The following is a 22,166-nucleotide window of genomic DNA, read 5'->3' on the forward strand; positions in this document are numbered from 1 at the left end:
AGAGACCTCAGAGAAGTTGCACATGATCCACAGCATCTCTGTGGATACATGAGCTGATCACACACTCCGTTCCGATCAGTAGCGATTTACCCAGGATGTCTGACAAAATAAAAACCCAGAAAGTTAAAGAAATTTGCCGACAAAGTATTTTCATTAAGGCAACATTTCTGGGTTTTGTATCAAAGACTTGTGCTCATCGGTTTTACTGAAATGTGTTTATTCTATAGCAAGATAAAAGCATTTATTTTAGATAAGCAAAATACAAACAACTTAATTGCTGCTATCGTAACTCATAAAAAAGTATAAAACAGCATAAAAACACAATAAGCAATGTAGCAATTAATAATTCATGTTACCAGTGTTTACATTAAAGCCTCATTTATGAAAACTTTACAACACATGATATGAAAACTTACAACTTTTAAAGAAAATATTTACATTGATTATTCAGTTGTGGAGTTCCATTTAAATATTCTACTGGTTTTACAGCGTATTAAAAACTCTTGCATTTTTCTCTTAGCTTTCTGTAATAACAGTTTTATTTAAGTGCATTTCCCTTTTAAAAATACAGTGTATTAAATCTGAAACTCATCACTTCGACACAGAATATAATATTCACATTTGTTCTGTAATTGGAATTAACGTAGGAGCATAAATGTCAATATATATTTTCTTACAAACTATGGCAGGTTTATTTGGAGAAACGAAGTGAAAGGTTGGGTCAAACATTTAGGTTCAGTTACTTGCATTTGTTTTTCTGAAGACATTTAGGAGAGAAAAAAATTAAGAGCTTTGGCAAAAATCTGTGATTTACTTTATTTTTTCATGACGAAAAATGCCATCAACTAACTCATGTCATACAAGTATGATTGTATGAAATGCAATCATCATTTTACAGGTAGTTACAACTGTGCTTTAAGGGCTTCATGAGTTCATACTGCCTTGAAGTGCATTACTCACTTTTGGAGAAAGAAGGGTTATATCATATAACTCTGAAACACCATTTTGCAGTCATAAGGTCCAGGTATTTATTAGGCCATCTGATTCACATATTGTAGGTAAAGCTTAAATAAATTAAAAAGGCATCACATGAAAAAGAGCACAGCTTTTTTATTAAAAAAAAAAAAAAGAAAAGATTTATAGTCAGCTAAAAGATGATACACAGCTACATTGTAGTTCTTTATTGCCTATCTAATAGACACTTTAGAGGATCATTTGATCTGTTATGCATCCCTGCATAACTACCATCAACAATTTACAGTTTTCAGCCAAATATGGTTTAGCCCCTGCGCCTCCATCACACAAGATCACTGCTCTTCAGAAAATACTGACCTGCGAGAGGACTTGAGTCTGTGTCTGAGATTGTATTTGCGACTGGTGCTGGGGGGCAGGCGGGGGGCTCCCGATGGCGGGCAGGGGAGAGGTGATCTGCGGGGAGTGCTGCGGAGGAGAAGGCTGCGACTGGTGCTGCATCTGCTGCAGCTGTTGCTGCTGCATCTGCTGCAGCTGCATGTGCTGCAGCTGCTGCTGCATTTGCTGCTGATTCATTTGCTGCTGAAGATGCTGCTGCTGCTGCTGCAAATGCTGTTGCATGTGGTGCTGAAAATGCTGCTGTTGCATCTGCTGTTGTATTTGCTGATGCATTTGGTGCTGGTGTAGCTGCTGCTGTTGCATCTGCTGCATCTGCTGCTGCTGGAGCTGCTGTATCTGGTGCTGCTGGCTTTGCATTGAGGGACTGACTTGAGATGAAGACGGTGTTGCCACCATATTTGTTCCCATCGAGCTTATCAAGGGAGCTGCAATGTTTGTTGGCATGTTTGGGGCAATGGTGACAGAAGCTACGCTCTGATTCATCGGCAGTCTCATGGTTAGGGGCTTGGGGGCGATTGCTCTGGGGAGGGACTGTTGCAGAGTTTGAGGAGATGCCGATACTGTTGCATGTTGAGAAAGAGACGTATTCAGTATAAGGGAGGAAGACAAATTGGTGGATGCCAATGTCTGTTGAACAGAACGAATTGTCTGGGCCTCAGCAGATTCTGCAGCAGCCTGTGTTTGGAAAAGGAATTCATTGTGTTTTTAGCAGAAAAAACCCACATTACATTGTTACTGTTTACATGAAAATAAAAGTCACAGCTATTCAGGAAGACTTTTTCACCTCGTGTTTTCTATCAGAAAAGATAAATCAACAATCTGAAGAAGATCACAGATCCATTACATCACCTCTTCATCTGCCTCTGTATATGGTACCATGGGTTCTTACTTGGACAAAAACCTAACGTGGGCCCTTCTTCAACACCAGAAAGTCACAGATGACACGTATATTGCATGGCTGAAAGAGCTAAAAAGGGCCTAACACTTTCAGTATTTATGTTTTCAAAACCCTCCTGTTCTTTGGGAGACAAATCTGAGCAGAAGCAAATTTCCCTCACCAGTTTATCGTGCCTTTGAAGGAATAGTTTTACTAGGTATATTTAGATATACTGTGTATGTTTGAATTAGATATATTTAAGCACCAAAGGCAGGCTTCATCTCTCATAATTTACAAGTCTGCATTGTACACATATAGAATATTTGCCTAGAGTCCTGATATACAAAGACAACACTCTGAGTCTTCCCACAAGTTACTCGGCAGCACAAGTCCCATAGATTTTGGGAGAAAAATATCATTTCTGGTGGTTTTGAAAAGGGAACTTAGGACTGACAAAATAAATTCCCTCAAAGGAATTTAGAAATCCAGCTGCCATTGAACTTGGCATCGTGCTACTAAAGGCTTTGAGAATATCATCTAAATCCTAGAGACAGACAAATGCAGCTTCTCAACACAAGGATAAGAAATCTCCCAGCTTTCAAGAATGCACGTGTGTAATTTCTGCTGTTGTATTTCCAAGCATTAATTAAAATACACAGCAAATTCGTGTGTGATTTACTAATGCTCTGCAGCTGTGCGTTCACATCAGTATTCTCAGGAGTTAGCATCACTTTCTTCTGTTGCTTTCTTGTGATCAAAGATGTTTTTGTAACTGATCTTTATGAATATTATTAGAGAAACGACCACCTTGATTAATTTTTACCCATATTTTAGATGGCTATAAGCATATTTCCATTTACGGTATTCAGATCTACAACTAGCGTAGCGCTGCCGGTTAAAAAGGTAAATTCTCAAATAAGACAGCAGAGCTTTGTTTTCTTCGTGAGTTTTAACTCAGGATCTGCTAAAATACTCCACGTGGCTCCCTGCCAGCCAGTCCATTTGTAAGTACTCTTCAAATTCAGAGCCACCACAGATTTCTTTCCCCTCACCTGCAAGAAATACTTCAGCTTGGTCACCCGATAACCGCTCCCCAGCTCCACGCAAAACGGGGCTGTCCTGGGAGAAGCAGCGCTTGAGGAAAACCCAAACTCTGCAAATATCCGGCAAATGCCACTGGCAAAAGGCCAGTAGATTCTTCAGGACTGAATTTTACATTTGAAGTGCATTATTTTGCTTCCACAGATAAATAGAGAAGTACATTTACAAAGTTATTGGTTTGTAATAATTACTGTGCCGTGAGAGAGCAGCAGCACATTTTGTAGAGCTGTACTGCAGAAATCTTAGGATCCTACTTTTATTTTGTGTAACCCCCCTCCCCATTTAAACACCATTGCCAAAAGCGGATTTGCTTTACACTGAAGGCATTACTCGGCTTACCTTAGAAACAAGGCTTGCTCTATAGGCAGCAAGTGCCTTTAGGTATTCTTTTTTGGCAGCTTCAGTTTTTCTTTTATATACCTATTAAAAGAGACCACAATTTCACCACCTTCAATTACTGAGACATTTTTGCCAGAATGCTCTCAAAAATCACTTGCAAAGAAACAGAAAACAGACCAAAACACCTTGAAATACTCCACTGTTACATGTGCTTTTTCTTCCCTGAAAGATCTAAACATTCTTGCAGTTGGTCACAGACTTTCAGGTCTACTCGCTGGACTTGCAACACAATTTATATTGATTCACCATGAATAAAAAGAGCTGCTACAGCAGCCAACTGTTTGACAAGACTCCCTATGCACGCTTTACCTCCCCAGGAAATGATATTTTAATGACTCTAAGTAACAAGGATATTAGAACACTGAGTATTTCAGATGCTAAAAAGTATCTGAAGTAACATAAAATAGGCAAAAATTGCCTAGGCAATGTTTTTTTTTAACAAATATTTGAAGCATGTATAAAAAAAATATCTTTATATCTTTAGAAAATGTGGTTCACAGAGCCTGGACAATTCACATTCCCAAAGCCAGTATTAGAGAATCCAATGAGTGAAACAAGCACAGTCAGGCAAAAAGTAAATTAACCTGTATTTTAATCTGAAGTTCACCCTTAAATCCTTTTCACTATTGTCTGTTAGATCAAACTAAAAGCTTCCAACTGTATTTCACAAACAAGAATCATATCTTGCCAGAAGCGTCCTACACAAGAACCTCCTCTTCCATTGCAGCTTCCATTAAGCGTAACCGGGAGCTGCACAGAGTAGCAACAGGTAAATGGCCCTAAAGGAGATTTTTTCCTTCAATCCATGTGTAGGAGTTTCATGTGTACAGAAAGAAGAATAACCCCCAAGGAAGAACAAAACTTATCATTCTGTACCAACTGGTGTCACACAAGGCACCGGGATGAGACACCGAGGATTGGCTTCAAAGGTGGGAAAGCAACAGGCTTTGTAACAAATTCATCCAGCAGATCAAAGGAAAGTGGTAAATGTGCTGTACCTTCTCCTTTTTAATCTAACTTCTGATTAACAGGAAACAAGAGCTTTGAAATGGGAATCATCAAAAGATGGTCTCAACGGGGCTCTAGGACAATATCACCTGAGATTTTTATAGACCGCCCTTATAAATTTAAAGACAGCCATTTAATGCTACCTACTGGCTCTTACTGCAAAGTGCTTTTTAGATGCCAAGTCTTCAGCAGGTTCAAAGATCTGTGCAGCTCTGCAGAGTAAAAGACCTACATCAGCAAGCAGCGCGGTCTACTCAGAGCAGAGATGGGAGGATGTTTTATAAGGATTACTAGTTTATTTCTTGTGACACAGCCCTGCATCAACTTTTTACCTGTTTTTGTTCTTCTCCTAAACTGTCCCACATCGATGCGACTATTTTTGAAACATCTCCAAATGTAGCATTCGGGTTCTGCCCTTTAATCGCAGCTTGTGTATCCCTGAAGAAAAGGGCATATGCTGACACTGGCTTTTGTGGCTCATTGGGATCTTTCTTTTTCTTCTTCTTTGGAGTCTTGGGCTTCTTGCCAGAATCTGGGGCAGCTCTTTTTTCTCCAGTAGCCTAAGAAAGAACAAGAACAGTCAATATATGTATGAAACAAATCAGATTAATTCAAAGAAATGATTGACAGTCTGGCTTAATAATATGTGGATAAAACTACTATGTAGGCAACGTTTTGGAGAGTCCTGTTGTGCAAGTCTTTCTCCTACCAAACAGTACTTAGTCTCAGCTTAATCTCATCAGATCTACTGGAAGGAAATGCACAAATAGTTACTACTCACTGTAAACATGGCTATGATCGTCATTTTACTTTGGTATTTTGAGGATCCTTTACAATGATCTTTACATATGCCAAATTTCCATTAACTTAATGAGAAAACCTTTCATGGAATAGTCTAAATGAGGCCCTTTGAATATACTGCTATAATAACCTCTGTGTTTTATTTTGTTGATACATTTTTCCTTTTATAACAGATTTCTTCAAAGCAAAATGTAAATTAACTAAACGTTTGGTTAGAAGAAATCTTATTTTACTTCTATCTAAATGCAGCTACGTTTTATATGACTCCAGAGAATACCCGAATGACACGACTTTCAAAAGCTGATGAGTAAAGAGATTCACCAGATCGATAAAATCTTAAACGAATTATGAATGTATTCAACCAAATACACACATGTATAGCCTCACTTTTATTTTTACGGTGGTATTATGGAAAGAAGCTAAACAGCAAATGAATCCCATTCCACTACACTGTAACGTCTGTATATTTTATTTGACCACATTGCGGCTGCCACATTCAGGAAAATCCAGCGTGTGAAGCTTCCTCACCCCAGCGCACAGAACAACTTACTCTGTTGGATTCATCTGCATCCTCTTCGTTTATAGAGCTGGATGGGGAAGGAGTGGCTGATTTACTGGCAGGAGGGGAGGGAGAAGTGTGTGGCAAATTGGTGCCTCCCAAATTCAGGCCCAGCTGCGCACTGAGCTGCGACTGGTTAATGGTGGTGAGCTGAGAGGGAGCCAGAATTCCCGAGTGAGCGGCGTCGGTCATATGGACAATAGATCTCATAATCAGCGAGTGGTCGTGGCGATACTGGGCGACTTGTGTGTGGCTCTGATCCTGAAAGAGATGGAAACATTATTTAATCAGCAGCAGCGACCACGCAACGTCATCAGGTGAAGTTATTCTCAGAACTGACACTGTCAACTTGCAGTTTGTTGCATTTTTTTTCAGCGAATTAAAGGCGTTTTTAATAAAATAAATGCAGCAACATTCACCACACTTGCCCGGACTTTACTTCTCCCCCACTTGTGGATGGGAGTTATTTTGTGGAATAAAAATTGCATCTCCCCATTTTTAAACATTTCTTCTCTTGTCATGGAGTGAAATACCCACATAAACAACAGGGAACGGGGCTGACTGATGGGACACGGGTAACATTGCAACGGAGAAGACTCAAACTGTTGTCAAACGCAGAAAGTAAACAAAAGCGGGGCAGGGGTTATATATAGAGGAAAGCACCTTCCCTTATTGACACTCAGTTATTCGCAGCTGTTGCTAGTAACAGTAGCAGGTATAAAACAATCCTGAGTGGGATTTTAAAGTTGTAAACAAAGAACAGTGCCATGCTGGGTCTCAAGTGCAAGAAGAACCATTCAAACCATCCTAATCACTCCTAAAAATCCTTGTTCGCAAGCACTACACATTCTCACCTTTAATTAAACGTGTGGAAGTAGCAAGCTAATGTACTGCACACCGACTTGATTTTTCTTGTACTTCCTATCTTGGAAACTCAAGTGCTTGCGTGGTTTTGTTTCTGCTGTTCCTTGAGGGCACAAACTATGTCTTGTGCATCTGCACAACCCTTCTTGCATTTGTAAATACAAAGTGAGACGCTGAAGGTAAAAACAACTGGAATCTGCCTATGAACAACTCAGTTTTGTTATTCTTAACCACATATGCACCAATGCACAATGAAAGAACATTTAAATAGAAAAGGAGATTTTTAAAACAGTTAATAAGTGAAGAGAATAAATAGCCGACAAATTGATTCAGCAACCTGATTAATCTACAGCTACCGTTCAAGCAGACAGAAACATGGGAAATAAATGAGATTTTGAAAATTCTTTCATTATTAATAATCCACATCGCAATTAGTAGCAGGTGCAACGACCCTTCATGAAACAGCACAGAACAAACCAGCAATGCTGGGAGCCCAGCACAGACTCCACTGATTTGACAACAATCTGACTTTCCCAGCACTATCTAAGCCCAGACCAGTTTTCAAAAGCCTGTCAGCACAGAGCTAAGTTTAGCCCCAGTGACTTTGCTCTCAGTTTTATACTCAACAGTGGCTCTGTGCTCCTGAAAACCTTGCCCTGGACGGGCCAAGCGCGGCCATAGAAAGAAGTCGTACCCGTGTCAGAGAAGATGCCACCCTGCCTCACCCATCTGACGCACCAGCGTTGCCGCTTCGCTAGGGCAATAAACCAGATTAAACCTGAATTTGGCACTCATGGGTCTTCCTGCTGAAGCCTATGGAGAAAAAATAAATCCTTCTTGGATCAAAGGACATGTAGTGTTGCACCTGGACCCGGGAGGGGTGAAGCTGACCCCACACGCTCCTGATCCAGCCCCTCCACGCGGCTTCTCCTACTGCTCCAATTCTCTTCATATTTTCAGTGAAGGAGTGTAGTTCCTTAGAGAGGAACGCATGTGCCAGAAGTGGAGCGCTTGATATGGAAAGATCAAAACATCAGGCTTATTGGCTGAAATATCCATTCGCTTCAGGGCACTTCTCTGTGCAAATTTACTGCCCTTAACGAGAGGGTCATTTGGATTGTGACTTGCATTGGCAGCAGCACCTGGATGTCGTTCCAAGTCTTTTGTAAAAGGATATCGCTTTCTGCATATTACTCCATCCGTTTTAGTTTACAGACACCGCTTTATTGCATGAAGAAAAACTGCTGGTAAAGGAAAGGTGGAGATCACCAGGATGCCCTTCTCTCACAGAAATTAACTTTCTTCATTATTTTGCAGGCAGTACTTTCTCGGAGGGATTCTACACCTGAAAGACAAGCTTTTGTTCCCTGTGTTGCCACAAAATACAGCCATTTCTGGCCTTTACACTGAGGCAACAAAATGTGATGGCACAGGTTACAAACGATCTACTCCAAGTCTTGTCATTTTGGTTGCATGTATGATTTTATTGAGACTAAATTCTCTTGACTTGCACTGACCCAGAATCTAATTTTATACAGAAGCCCATGAATTCTTAACTGTCTCTTCTTCTGACACTATTTGACGCTTGTGTGTTTTTTTTACATCAATGTATTCAATTTCCGTTTTTATTTTCTGTATTTTTCCTTTATTTTTTTTATATCTTAAAAACTTCAATAAAAGCTAGAAATCGAAACAACAATATTTTGTAACTGGCTATCTAGCACCACACAGATAAGATGCACTTTATGAAGGAAAATATTTCATAACATTTCCAAACTCGTATAATTTACATTGTATGTGTGTATGATAATGACAAACAATATTTTTTCTATGCTTTGAATTTAAGTATCACGGCTAATCAATATTCAAATAAAATTACAAAGAAAGGAATGGGAATTCCATTTTTTACTTTATGGTGCAGTGTCATGGGCCTCAACAACCTATGGTACCTATGAAAGAGACTTCAGACAAGGAAGCATAAACCATTTTTTATGTTTGTGCAGTGGTTTAGCAAGTAGCAAGAAGGTAGAGGAGCCAGTCAGTAGCAACATTAAATCCCATAACATCTGTATATAGCTCCTGAGCAAATAAAATCATCTAAGGAGGAATTTATCATCAGGAAAACAAAATTTCCACCCATTATCTTAGTTCTTATTTTTTCCCTGTGTATTACAAAGGCCAATACTGAACCAAAAGAATCTGTAGCATTTTGTTATGCACAAAATGTTTATCAAATAAATGTTTAACAACAGAAATCATCTTATATCAGGAGCACATGTGGAAATACAAATGCACTAGAACATCCCCAGGACATCCTAATTACATCACTACATGGAAACTGAAAAGCAAAAAGGCTCATGTATTCAAAATAATCTACTGAAAATACTGTGAAAATTTTAGAGAATATTAAAAGCTCTTTTATATAAACTTAACCAAAAGTAGAAGTGATATACAAGTAGCATGAGAATTCAGGAGTTTTGTAACATTATGCAAAATGACAGATTAGTTCTGACAAAAAAATCATTAACTTCCCAAGCTGACAGAATCAAGTTTTGATTGAGCTTGATCTGCTTTACAGTCTTGGGCTAAAGCGAGGCAAAACTGGGTGATTCTAACGCAATCCATGCAAAACTCAAACAAGGACATAACGTGTGAAATGGAAAAACAAAACGAAATAACTTGTGTGATCCTTCTGCAGATTCAAATGACTTTGTTTTAGATCTCTCTGTCGTTACCCTACACGAGTGTTACAAAAACCAATGGGACAGAGACATTTACTGAGGGCAACACCAGCCACCTCTCTGGTCTCTTCTATTACACACACAGATTAACAAAAAGCAAAATATGGTCCACAGTGCTTTCCCTTCTCAAAACAACTTGATGGTGACTGTATCAGGGACACTGGCTTTCTGTCCACACCCTCCAACAACACACATTATAGAACCATTCAGCATTCAACGCATCGAAGGCCTCACCAAGGAACCATAAGGATTATCCATCCATCAAACTATCCCACTCCAACTATTCTAATCTATTTAGACAGCCATGCCAAAGAAGTTACATTTAGCCATATTGCCAGAGGACACATGTCATGGCGTTTGACAAACATACAGCTTGTTGTACTTTGATTTGTAAAAGTAGAAGTTCTCAATTTTGATAAATATTAATTCCTCAACAGCCACTGGAAAGCAAGCAACAGAGTGATGAGACTTAGAAAAAGAATGTGTAAACTCCTACACTTTAATTTATATGGTATTATTAAAGGTGTTTTTCAACAATTACTGTACCTGAGCCAGTCAAAGCAAAACATACCATTGAGTACTAAGGGAAAAATTAAGGTAATAAAAGACTGTTCATTCTTCAGTTATCAACTCATTAAGCATCCAGTAGTTAACACTGCTAGTATTTGTCTTGACAGCTAAATGCATCCAGCCATTACATCAATAGATGTCCTAATTTCCACTTACCCTGCATTTTGAGAAACATTTACATACAGTAGCTTTATCCTGGATTTCTACCCAGATACAATTATAATCTCTAGGAACATTCAACATGATATTTAAAAATCTGACTAGGAAATTACTTTTTAGGATGTTTTGAGTAAGTCTTGATTAAAATCAATGTCTACAGCCCTTGATCATTTAAATAAGACACTTCCCAGCTGTGTGGGGACTGAGCCCATGGAAGTGCCCCCAGAAAGACGTGGGGCTGGACCTGATCCTACACAGTGTTTTAATGAATGAGAAACCTGCCAATAAAAATAACTATGCAAACCCCTATGTTTACGGTTATGCTCACTGTGCCCTGGTTTCGGAATCTGACTTAAATCGTTATACATTCTATTGCCTTAGGAATTTGTCACTGTCAATGTAACATAAGCTGATGTAATATTTTAAAGGATATATTTAAGTTGAAGCAAATGCACTGCAATGTAAAGAGCGAAATCCTCAGTTGGCCCTGTCTGTAAATTACTCCCTTTACTTTTGGGCAAGTCAGCATATCTCTAGAGGAAATCCTCAATACCATTTTTCTCCACAAGTAAAGTACAGATAAAAGAATCCATTAATCTAAATTTTTACAAGATTGGAATTCACTGCCAATCAAAACAACCCAAACTAGCAAGATACTTTTCTCTGTCAGAGATTAAATCCTTACTTAATAGAATTCAAAACAATTACCCTTGGTACTGCCACCCCTGAAGAAGTGTCTTCCTCTCCTCTCCTCAGATCTTGCCATCACTAACAGATCTGCCAAAACACAGTTATCGAAACATCCACTACAAGCAGCAGTTTCTTTTCTCCAGCAATGAGAAAACTCCCCTGTTTTGCTTCATGTCTCTGTAGAGAAGTAAACCTTACGCAGTTTAATTCCTAAATAAAGGCTACAACAAATGGTACACGTCGGTTCAGCAAAAAATAATATCTGCAGCTGGATCTAAAATTTCGGTTGATGAGGCTTACACACATTCTTCTGCCTGAAGAACATGAAGAATATGCAATTTCTTGGTCTGTAGGCTTCCCCAGTCCCAATGCATCAGAAATTATGCTGTTTTCAGTTCATACATATAGAAAACTATAATCCAGAGAAGGGACATGAAGAGGAAAAAGCCAAAACCAAATGAAACCGACAAACATGAGGGCCCAATGATTTGTTCCCCAAAACTGAGTAACTATCTCCTTTTGTTCTGACAGCCTCAGATGTCTCTGTAAATCCAACTCCTGCTACATGATAGAATTTTCATGTATGGCTGCAACCTCCAAGTTAGTTTAACATGTTTTATTGGAATCTTTCTGACTTACTGCCCCTTGCTTTTCTTCGGGGTCTGACCTGCACCATGTTGGCAGTGGCCCCTCGCATGGTTGATGCTCACCTGCGAGATCATCAAATCACGAGTTAAACCCATTTCTTCTCTGGAACGACACGTGGGGCTGTGGCAGTGGGAGCACACCTGTCCCAGGTGATGCAGCATCACTGCAGAGATGTGGTTCCAAGCCGGAAGATGTCAAGGGACAGGGCCAACCAGCCTGGGCACCCACCAGTGGACACTGCTCGGGGTGCTGGGACTGAGCGCCTCTGCAGCCCCGCTCTGGGGTTTCTCCTGGTGCTGCCCACCCACAACATGTGCAGCTTTTTCTAACAAAATGTTGCATTGCATGGTGAAGAAATATGAAAAGCTCACAGCTCGGCCAAAATCATGCGACTACCAAACTAAGAGATGAGGACTTTTCTCTGAAATGCTCATAATTCTTACCCAAGGCTCCCCACCACCATAATGTGACGCTTTTGCTGTTTGACAGCATTGTTCTTACCCATCTACTTCCCTTGTAAAACCATGTCTGCCAGGTGACCCGGCAGGTTCCTCCTGCAGTCCCCTAAGGGGGCTGACGGGACAAAGCTAGTTGGTGGCCTTGGTTATGTGTTGAGCCCTCTGCTCTGGAAAAGCTTCTGCTCTTCCAGATGGCACCATGGGCTTTACTACAGCCCTCCGTCCATCCGCAGCGGCTGCTGTAATGCTTCAGCATCACCTAATTCACAGCTTCTTTATAATTTAACTTCTACACCATTTTGCAGAGGCATTTCAAAACAGATTCTCCACTCTCTTCTCCCCAAACATCTACCAGGCTCTAGAGCATCTTGAATCAGACTCCTTTTGGACAAGGTACCCAACAGCGCGACCACAATACATGTGTGACTCAGATCACAGGTCTGGGCTCTGGGCTGACGAATCTCTTGGTCGGAGGAGCTTCTCTCCACATTAGCACTTCAAGCTTTGATCTGCTGGATGCAAACAGTGAGGCACAGTGCAAACATATCCCCGATACTTAAAACTGAATGTCAGATAAATGCTATTAGCAGTTTTGAGACAACTTCTGCAGCTTCAGGTACCAAATCAAAGGCAGATTTCAAAGGTCCTTATTATGCAGTAAGCAACGTGGGGAGAGGCTGCAAGGAGCATGACAACTAACAAACATTATCAAAGGGAGCAACAACTGTGTTAGGAATTGGGAGGGACAGATTTGGGAGTTACATGGCATTTGTTTGTCTAAAAATTGCTACAAGTGTTGGTAGCTATGTTTTGAGGGTGTTTTTTGTTTTTTTTTTGGGGGGGTGGTGTTGTTTGGGTTTCTTTGTTTGTTGTTGTTTTTAAAGCAAATCAGAAAAGTAGGATTCATTACCTTTGGTATTACCAGAGCCAGGTATATTTTCTTCAGCTACCTGGCAGCACACAATTATTTAAAACTCTATAGAGACTTAAGATTTCTGTATAGTTTGAGAACCTGAAGTGGACGCTGACTATTGGCTAAACTGTGCAAGGGGACACACACGGGTGGCAAGAGCAGAGAACAGCAGGAATTTCAAAGGACATTTTCAGATGAACCAAGGATGAAAGTGGCTGGAGCCACTGGCCAGGAACAGTATGTCTAGACCAGCTGCAGCACCTGCTTCATTGGGTGGGCTTAAGACAGCAGCACCTGATTTTGAACTTTAAACTCAGGAGGCAGAATAGTTTAAAGCCATGGTCCAGGCTTAATGCACAGATGGTGTTTGTGGTCTTACATGTCCATGTTCCTTCTGAGTTCAGTTCTTCGGAATACCATAGATTCAGCTTCCGCTCCGATTCCTGACAGCTTTCCCAGTGGAGTGTATCATTCTCCACATATTCATATGGCACCTCACAATATTTTCTGGAGCTGATGGGTCTTCATTTAGGCATTATTAATTTAAAATAGTCACAGCCTTCTTTTTCCCAGACTGTTCTGCCAATGTTACTGTGTTTCTCTTCTTTTGTGCAGAAGACCCCGTGGATCTCCATAGGTAATAATCTACCTGCATAATTTTTAAGTTATTATTTTTCTTTTAGCACCAGCAGTACCTGCTATTCAGACAGGTGTCTTTGGCAACTGCTGCCACTTTGTTTCCTATGGACAGGTCCTCCCTTGTGGTTACTATGAGTTGGCTCTTTTTGAAAAGAACACCAGAGCACGTTTCCTTCTCCAACCACAACAGCTCATTAACCGACGGCCCGTTGCGTCTGTACCGATGAGAAAGGAGGGAAGAACACGTCTCTCAGAAAAGTGACAATATTATCCACAACGAGCATTACAATGAGACTGAGGACACAAAAATTTACATACTATTAAAAACCTATTAATTTAGTACGTCAGTGTCTTCATATCACATGAAAGTCATGGCACGTAGCCTCTGGGCAGAACCACCACTGGTTGGGGCCTCCAGGGTTTCCAGCCCATCGTCCCCCACTACACCCTCTGAAAAGTAACTCAAAAATGCACAACTACGCCATTAGACATAAAAATATTTAACTATAGAGCAATCAAAAGAAATGACTTTGTAAAGCCTTGATTAGCAAAGCACTCGGACCATTGGGCAGACACCAGCCCATCCCAGCGCTGGTGCCACAAAAGCCCAGTTTGGTATTACTTCATTTTGATATTAACTTTTCTTGGTACCACAAATAATAAAAACAGTGAGAGTAGCAGCTACCATTGCTGCTGGGGAGGTCTATACAAACACGCTGCTGATTTAAGACTTCAGTTTAGTAATCCAGCCTACTAATCAAAGGAAAAACAGAAATAAGAAAACTCTGAAGATAATCTCTCTAGTAAGAATAGTTGCTACTCCTATAAATGAATAATTACAACCTTCCGGAATGAGTTGCATGTTTTGTATTAAGAATGACAATAAACATGTTCATAACAATAACAAGGGCTTGTTTTAATAGACCGTTTCAGGCGTTAAACACATTAATGACCCATGAAATAACTGCTTCATCTGCAACACATTAAACAATGTTGTTATAACATTGTATTAATTGAAAACCTACTCCATTCTCGCTAGATAGGAGATAACTGACTCGGTATTATAAGAGAGATTTACAAATATGTTTCTTTGTAAAGGAAAATTAAACATATAAATTAGAGACACACAGGTGAGTAGAGAAATAACTGTCTTTGGCAATTTTAAAGCAACTTTTTATTCTTGCAATCGTCTCTCAATCTACTCATTTAAAGTCAATTAGTAATTTGGGAATTTACATTACTAAAAAAGATTCAGACCTTTAAGTAAAAGGCACCACTCTTCTGGAACATTAATAATATTTCTGTTGCATGCAGCCTTTAATAAGCTCAGATTTGCAACTCTTTAAAGCCACATCATTGAGCTGTTTATTTTAAAAGTGTCTTCTTGAAATAAAAGCAATAGTCACCATCATGCCTTTGATTTGAGCACAGTGCTACTCCTAACTAGTAATGTAATTAAAGACGAGTGTATTCCACTATGAATTAGCCTTATCTGTGCAGAATCCTGAACACCCTGACAGCATTGCAACAATTATAAAATAGAAACCATCTCAAATCTTCATCAAACAGGGAACACATTTTCTCTGGCAGCATAAGTAATATAGGGAGCAATATATGTACATTTATCGGTCTGGTTTTGTAACATCTGTACTTTTTTGAATAAAAGAAAAAATCAGACTGAAAAGAGACAATTATTTTACTGTCTGTTTCTTCGATATCAGAAGGAGAATTCTGAAATTCATCAAAGCTAACCTTCTGTTATGTACAACAGGCTAAGCTGAAAAGAATGTTAACAAGTTCAATTTTCATTCAATCAGCACTACTGCTCTCTGAAATGTTTCATTGCAGGAAAGAAATAAAAATAATCTATATGGTAATTATGAGGATGAATCCCCCAGTAACTTTCAGCTACATGAAAGGTCAGTTCTATTCAAGATATTTTATCAGTCCCCTGCACATACTCCTGTCCTGTCATTTTAAATCTGAACAGCATTTTATTTTCCCATTTACAGCTACCTGCAGAATTAAGTACTTAAGCCAAATAAGAAAAAAAAAAAAGGAAAAAAAAAAAAAAAAGAAGAAGAAATGTTGAATGCTGGCAAAGGCTATAATAGCATGGAGATAAATCGTTCAGCTGCTCTCTCTCAAGCCTCTGGGGCTGCAGATTTTTCTTCTCCTGGTGCACTGTGGGTATTCAAAACTTGTTCAACATGATTTCATTTCATTTCAGGCACTGCCTGAGAAAACTAAATTACAGAATCAATCATACAGAAGGTCAGAGTGAGACTTCATTACAAGTATTGCATGCTTGCATGAATATCTTTCATTTATGACTGACCCAATATGTCACAATAGCTGTCTAGTAAAAATAATCCACTTTCTGAAATTGATGTACTACTGATGTCAATGCTACTCAGCAGGCTGGGCAGATTATAGAGAGGTGTTAAAAAAAGGAACCCTCAGGAGCACAAGTTGTAGTTTTATAGAATTGCCACAGTTTACAGATTAAAATAATTTTTCTATGGTCAGCTAGCAGAAAATGGAGCATTAATGTAAAATATCGGGGGTTGATTTTTAATGAGGATATTGCTGCCGATTTGCACTTATTTATATTCAAGTATTTATAGGGATAATACTTGCATCACGTAAATCCATGTGTTCTTTAAAGTCATATGTACATCAGCACTCCATTTTTCAGTGACTCATTTTTGAGCATCACGATTTTATTTGCATATTATTAAAATATGAAAATTAATCAAACTGGCGCCATTTTATCTCCTCTTTTTGTTGCTGTTGTCTGTTTTTAAACGTAGAACATTGCTGTTAAGTAAGATAAATGTGTTGTGTTTGTTGCCAGTAATAATGAAGTTAATCAGCATTGTGACAAATTGTCACTCTTCCCATGGTATAAACAGCGTGCCTGGATTCAGCTCCTATGTATCAGAAAAAAAAAAAAACAAACAAACTACCTTGTTCTTAATAGTGTGAACAATTGTTAACTCGTCAATACAATGTTATAATAAGTGCTAGGCCACATGTATTCTGAGAATAAATAGCTTTCTTGCACCATGACTTATTTTTTCAATATAATAATATACGAAGACTGTGTTAAAAAAATATACTTTTTTTTTTTTGGTCTTGCTGTGTGAAATATGTGAGATACTTGCAGAAGTATTACAGCATTACAAGGTAGCGAGCCAACTCCATACCCTAAGGGAGACATAGGAGAACCTTGACATAACCTATTTTTAACCATGCCTCTGGCGATTCTGCATTCAAGTTTATAGGTGAACATGTCAGGTAGTACATAGAAAAAAGCCAAAGACACACAGTATTAATCATAATTCTGTCCAAGCCCATTTTATTTTTCCAACATTTGTGATTTAAAATCTCATGACATTTCTTCAAGGTGAAATCCTTCTACTGGACTTTTCAACAGGGCAGGACTGCATTTATCTACATTAAATATTGCTTATAGTAAAGCTTTCTAATGCTTCACAAGATAACCAATAAACTCGATGCAGTTCATACTAAAATAAGTTTGTATTCAGCTAAAGAAGCTTCAGTGATTAGCAGTACACTATTAATGCAGCCTTTAAATAAGACTATGCTAGTATCGCTGGGTAAGAACATTGTTCTGTAAGCGTATACGAACATCATAATTATTTTACAACCTCATCTTTAGTTCTTTCAGATATAGTAAATTCAATTGACCATGAAATGAAATTTCATAGTCAAAATGCCTCCTTTACATTTTTTTTATTGCTGCAATAAAGTTTTTATAGCTCCAAGGCAAGGTAATTCATGAAATGTCTAATTTAAAGATGAATTCTAATATTATTAATAAATATTTACCAGTTTAATAAAGTGCACATTTTTCACATAAAATATGATATAATTTTTGATGTTCTATTTTTGAAACACAGATTAACAGCTGGAAAATTTGTGTAGTAAAGAGAGTTACATGAGTTCAGAGGAAACCTATGCAAGAACCCTCTGTTAATGTTTTTAAGCTTCCTGAAGCCACCCAGCATTGAGAGAAAAAGACCACTGACTAAAATACAAAGGCAGGGGTCACTCCATCTCACAGCACCAAACACATCAAGCAGCTGTGGGGAAGTGTCTGAACCACGAACCTCCCTCTGTGGCTCCTCTGTGTCAAATCACGCGATTTCTCCTCAATTCTCTGCAGCAAAACTACACACAAGCCCCCAACCCACAACCACCCTAGAAAATATAAACACCCTTGGACTATTGGGTTTAGGAGGCATGAGCTTCTCTAGGTTTTCTCTTTGACGTGTACCAGGATCAATTCTTACCATTAAAGTCAATGTGAACTATGTCATTAATTTCTCAGAATCCCATTCAGCGGAAGGATGCAAAACTAAAAGGCACAACTTGGTCAAGTTACAAACCACTTGGTAACATTGAAGGGATACTCATACACGTAACACAAGACTAATCCAGCCCGTTATATTTATTACATATTTCTGAGCAAGTTTCATTGGCTTCAGTGTGCAAACACTCCATATCTTTAATTTTCACGCATAACATTCCTGACTCTCAGGTTTTATTAATCTGATCCTTCTTTAGTAGTCACCCAGCATGTCCAGTGTGTACAAAATCCCATGCAAAATGGGATCTGAAAAGAAGTATCATATCCTTCAAGGACTGCTTTGTATCTATGGAATTACTGAATTCTGTACCTCCTCAGTAGTGGGCTGTTTGTGCTTAATTCTGTATTAGTGTAACCTCAAAGGAAATAATACAATTTGCAATGAAGCCAGCAGCATGCAGAATTCCTGAGAAATATTTGCTGCATGTTATTTGCAAATCTTTAATTAATTTTTGCTTACTAGAATAATAAAAAAGAAAAATATTTACGTGCAGACATAATATGACAACACGATGACCTTTGTTACAGTCCAACAGTAAACTGCTATTTTCACTATACCAGGTTTAGCAAAAGGTCCTATAAAAACCAGCTAATCAGAAAAATATATACTTGATGTAAAACATCTGTTCAATCTAAACTTTCACTCTGTCTTCAATATGCAATACAGAAACTAATTCTAATTGTAACCACTGAGTTTAAAGTGCCAAGTATAATACACTGACTCCCAGCTGTGTCCCATCCCTGGGAGTGTGAATGTTACTGCACAAAGCCTGGAGAACCCCAGGCAGGGAGATCCCCAAAGCTGAGAGGAATGATCCCTCGAAATCCAGCAATTCTCTCTAAATGCTGTAGTTCACCTTGGCCAACACAATGGGCTTCCAACTCCTGATGCCAGTGTCAACTATAAATCACATTTCTGAACATTAGCAGCACTTGGGATGCCCAGTATGCCAAGGGGAATGGGCTTCCAAGTCCATTCCCAAAATTAAAATTCTGTGTTTATAAAGCCCAACTGCTTCTTCACTAGAGATCTGTTGACACTCGGTACAGCATTGCACTGTACATTAACAACTGTGTTTACTGTCCTGAATCCACCAATATTAAACCCTTAACCACTTGCCAACTGCCTTAGTGAACTGAATAATAGCAGATCGTCATTTGATGTGTAACGCTGACAACATGTGTCATCATTCATACAGGATACACCTGCTCATAATACAGACATTGGCAAATGTTTGGTCAGGCTACAACACCAAGACACCGCACACATCTTCTGAGAGGTCAATTAAAACTGATAGATGACACTAACCTATGTTACCATGCTTTGACAAGCAATATTATGCAACAGAGACACACAAGGAGCTGGACCTACCATGTGCAATCCATTGCTGTGGATGACACCGTCCTGCTCCACGAGATTTCGAGATATTGTAATAGAGGGAAGATCCAAGCTCTGCGGGGGAAACTGAGGCGTAAATTCATTTCCTTGTGCAGGCATCTGGTCGCCAAGGCCCTGGAAGGGTAGCAGGATATCTGCCATCCCCAGGGCAGGGTCCGACTCGGGCGGCGGGGTGATGGGTGGGATTTCAAACTCCTCGTCCCCAAGGCTCGGCGTGTGGAACGTCTGCTGGAAAAGGACAAGACAAGGCAAACTGCGTTAGGGCACCGTGCTCGTGCACTCAGCCCCGGACCCCAAATCCAAATCTGCTTTTGTTCTCAAACACAAACTCTACACGCAACAAAATTTTGAAGTTTTGTACACTGAGGGGGTTTGTGGATCGTTATGATTAAAGATTTAAGTCTCATTATCATATGGCTTTAATGGAGTATCAGTATTAACAGTTTTTTAATGCGTACTTAATTAGCAACATCTGTCTTTGTTGTTAGTCTGAATATCAGCTACATTGGATTTGGCTGGATAACAAATTGCCACTTTATTGATATGTTAGTAAAATAGCACAAACAGCTTACATTACTCTCATGCTTCATAAAATACAGACAATTCTGTAGCACACACACACAACATTAATTCAGCACTGACCATTTCACATCTTTTGTTTCCTTTTTATCCACTAATAAACATGAAATATTATAATTCTGGTCTGTCTTTCTCTTCTTTTCCATCCCAAAAGGACAATGCACCCTTTTAAACGACGGTTGTAATTTGGAGGAGTGAGGGTGATTACAGCAGCTTCCAGTGCTTTCTGGAGCAAGCCAGCTTTGTTTGAACAGTAGGTTTGTTACAAACTAAACACCTGTTAAGATGCCTTGAGCAAAACATTTACTGCCAGTTATCTTCAGGGTTTGTGCGTGTTTGTACGTGTGCATGTGCCTGTCAAAGATAATCTTTATTCAAGTAGAGTCTGTATCTGGCTTCAACAGTGCTGACTTTTATTCGGGAAACAAATGAGCTACGCTTATTCAAATATCTTGTGAGTTAAATGAACTTTCATATATTATTTCAGGTCCACTGCTACTTAATAATAGAAATCCAGCGCTTGAAATTAGGTCATTTTAAATGTACCCAAATCAGGACTGTCTTGATCAAACTGGGCAGTTGGCAATCCTAAAATAGGCACTCTTGTCTTGTTCTGGACATGCAAGGCTGCTCTGGGATTTGTTTGTTTGCATTAGTTCAGGATTTGAGTTGGGGGGGGAAGAACTGCTTTATGTATTATTTACATTGTTTGAAAGAGTGACTTAATGCCAGTTAATTTAAAAATGATATGTTCAGTGAAAGATCTCATTAACTGCTGCAAATTGTCATCCTTCAAACTGTTAATGATGATATAAATTAATAACCGCTTGAGAGAAGATGGAAACTGAAACACAAGAAAAAGCTTTGCCCGCATATAGAACCTGTCAGCTGTCATTATTGGTCTCACACCAGAAATGATGAGGTCCCAGGCTGCCGCGGCCTGCGGTTCCGCCGGGCTCTGCCGAGACTCTGCCCATCGCGCCCCATCTGCAAGGCTGAAAATTATGGATGTGAAAGCTGGGCCCGGGGAAGGGAGACGTTTGACTTCCTCGCCGCTGTGCTGCAAAAGGTGTGAATTTTTTCTTCCTCTGGACGCCTTAGTTCCCAGGCACAAAGGATGGATTGGGCAGGAGAAGTGCTTGGCTAATGAACATAACCCTATGGCTGCATTTGCGGTTATTTTGGCACTAATGTGGTCTAGTAACAGATGCAACTGTAATTTGTGACTCATTTGCTACCCCATTACTGCTTAATGAAATCTAACATATCACATTAACAATACGGATAAACACTCATTCTTGATATGTGGCATTTGGCTGTTTTCATTACCACTGTAATTAACACTTGAAATATTATTTCAATAAATATTTAAGGTGCTTTAAAATGGGTCATAGTAATCATGACATAGAGACAGAAAACATAAAGGAAATGTGTGGTTTCTAAGCCTGAATGTGCTCTAGGATTACAATCTTAAGGCATTATTTACAGGAATAAAATGGGCTTCTAGCTCAGCAGTGCTGAGGCCCAAAATCATAGCGAGAAAGCTACATTCATGTTAATGTAAAAACGCTACAATTAATGTAAAAACGCTACAATTAAATACATTGTAGTGCAGTAATTGCAAATTCAGGTTCACGCTTTAACGCTAACACTAACATTTAATCATATTTTTATTCCTTGTTCAAGCAAAATTGTTCAGTGAAATCGGTATTATAGTATGTTTGAACATTTCTTTCCTTAACATATTTATGAAATAGTGGTAATTGTAAGAACTGGATTTTTTTCCCCTCTAACATAATAACTCGAGGACAGCTGTATAAATATATGACACAGCTAGATAATAATACAATATTTTACTTAGAAAAGCAGCATTCATCTTAATATTTACAGCTTACTACAAAGGGGAGAGTAAATTGATGAATACCTTAACATTTTTTTAAATGTGAATTTAATTCTCACAATATAACTTGTCCAAATATGCACATGCCTTTTTT

General features: G+C 39.0%; 1 protein-coding gene across 2 annotated transcripts in view; it reads right to left on the bottom strand.

The window, feature by feature from the left end:
• Positions 1 to 200: 200 nt before the first annotated feature.
• The window catches only part of TOX3 (TOX high mobility group box family member 3), a 72,824-nt gene continuing 50,858 nt past the window's right edge, over positions 201 to 22,166 (bottom strand). Inside the window, exons 3-7 of one of the 2 annotated variants that reach the window (XM_005504691.4) lie at positions 19,567 to 19,821; positions 6,108 to 6,377; positions 5,089 to 5,316; positions 3,689 to 3,769; positions 201 to 2,046 (exon numbers count right to left, since the gene is read on the bottom strand). In XM_005504691.4, coding sequence (XP_005504748.1) covers positions 1,318 to 2,046; positions 3,689 to 3,769; positions 5,089 to 5,316; positions 6,108 to 6,377; positions 19,567 to 19,821 — 1,563 coding nt within the window. In that variant the 3' untranslated portion in view covers positions 201 to 1,317. The remainder of the gene's footprint in view (positions 2,047 to 3,688; positions 3,770 to 5,088; positions 5,317 to 6,107; positions 6,378 to 19,566; positions 19,822 to 22,166) is intronic. The other variant, XM_005504692.4, reaches the window with a different exon arrangement.

This window comes from Columba livia, chromosome 13 (genome assembly GCF_036013475.1).
Source record: "Columba livia isolate bColLiv1 breed racing homer chromosome 13, bColLiv1.pat.W.v2, whole genome shotgun sequence".
Lineage (NCBI taxonomy): Eukaryota > Metazoa > Chordata > Aves > Columbiformes > Columbidae > Columba > Columba livia.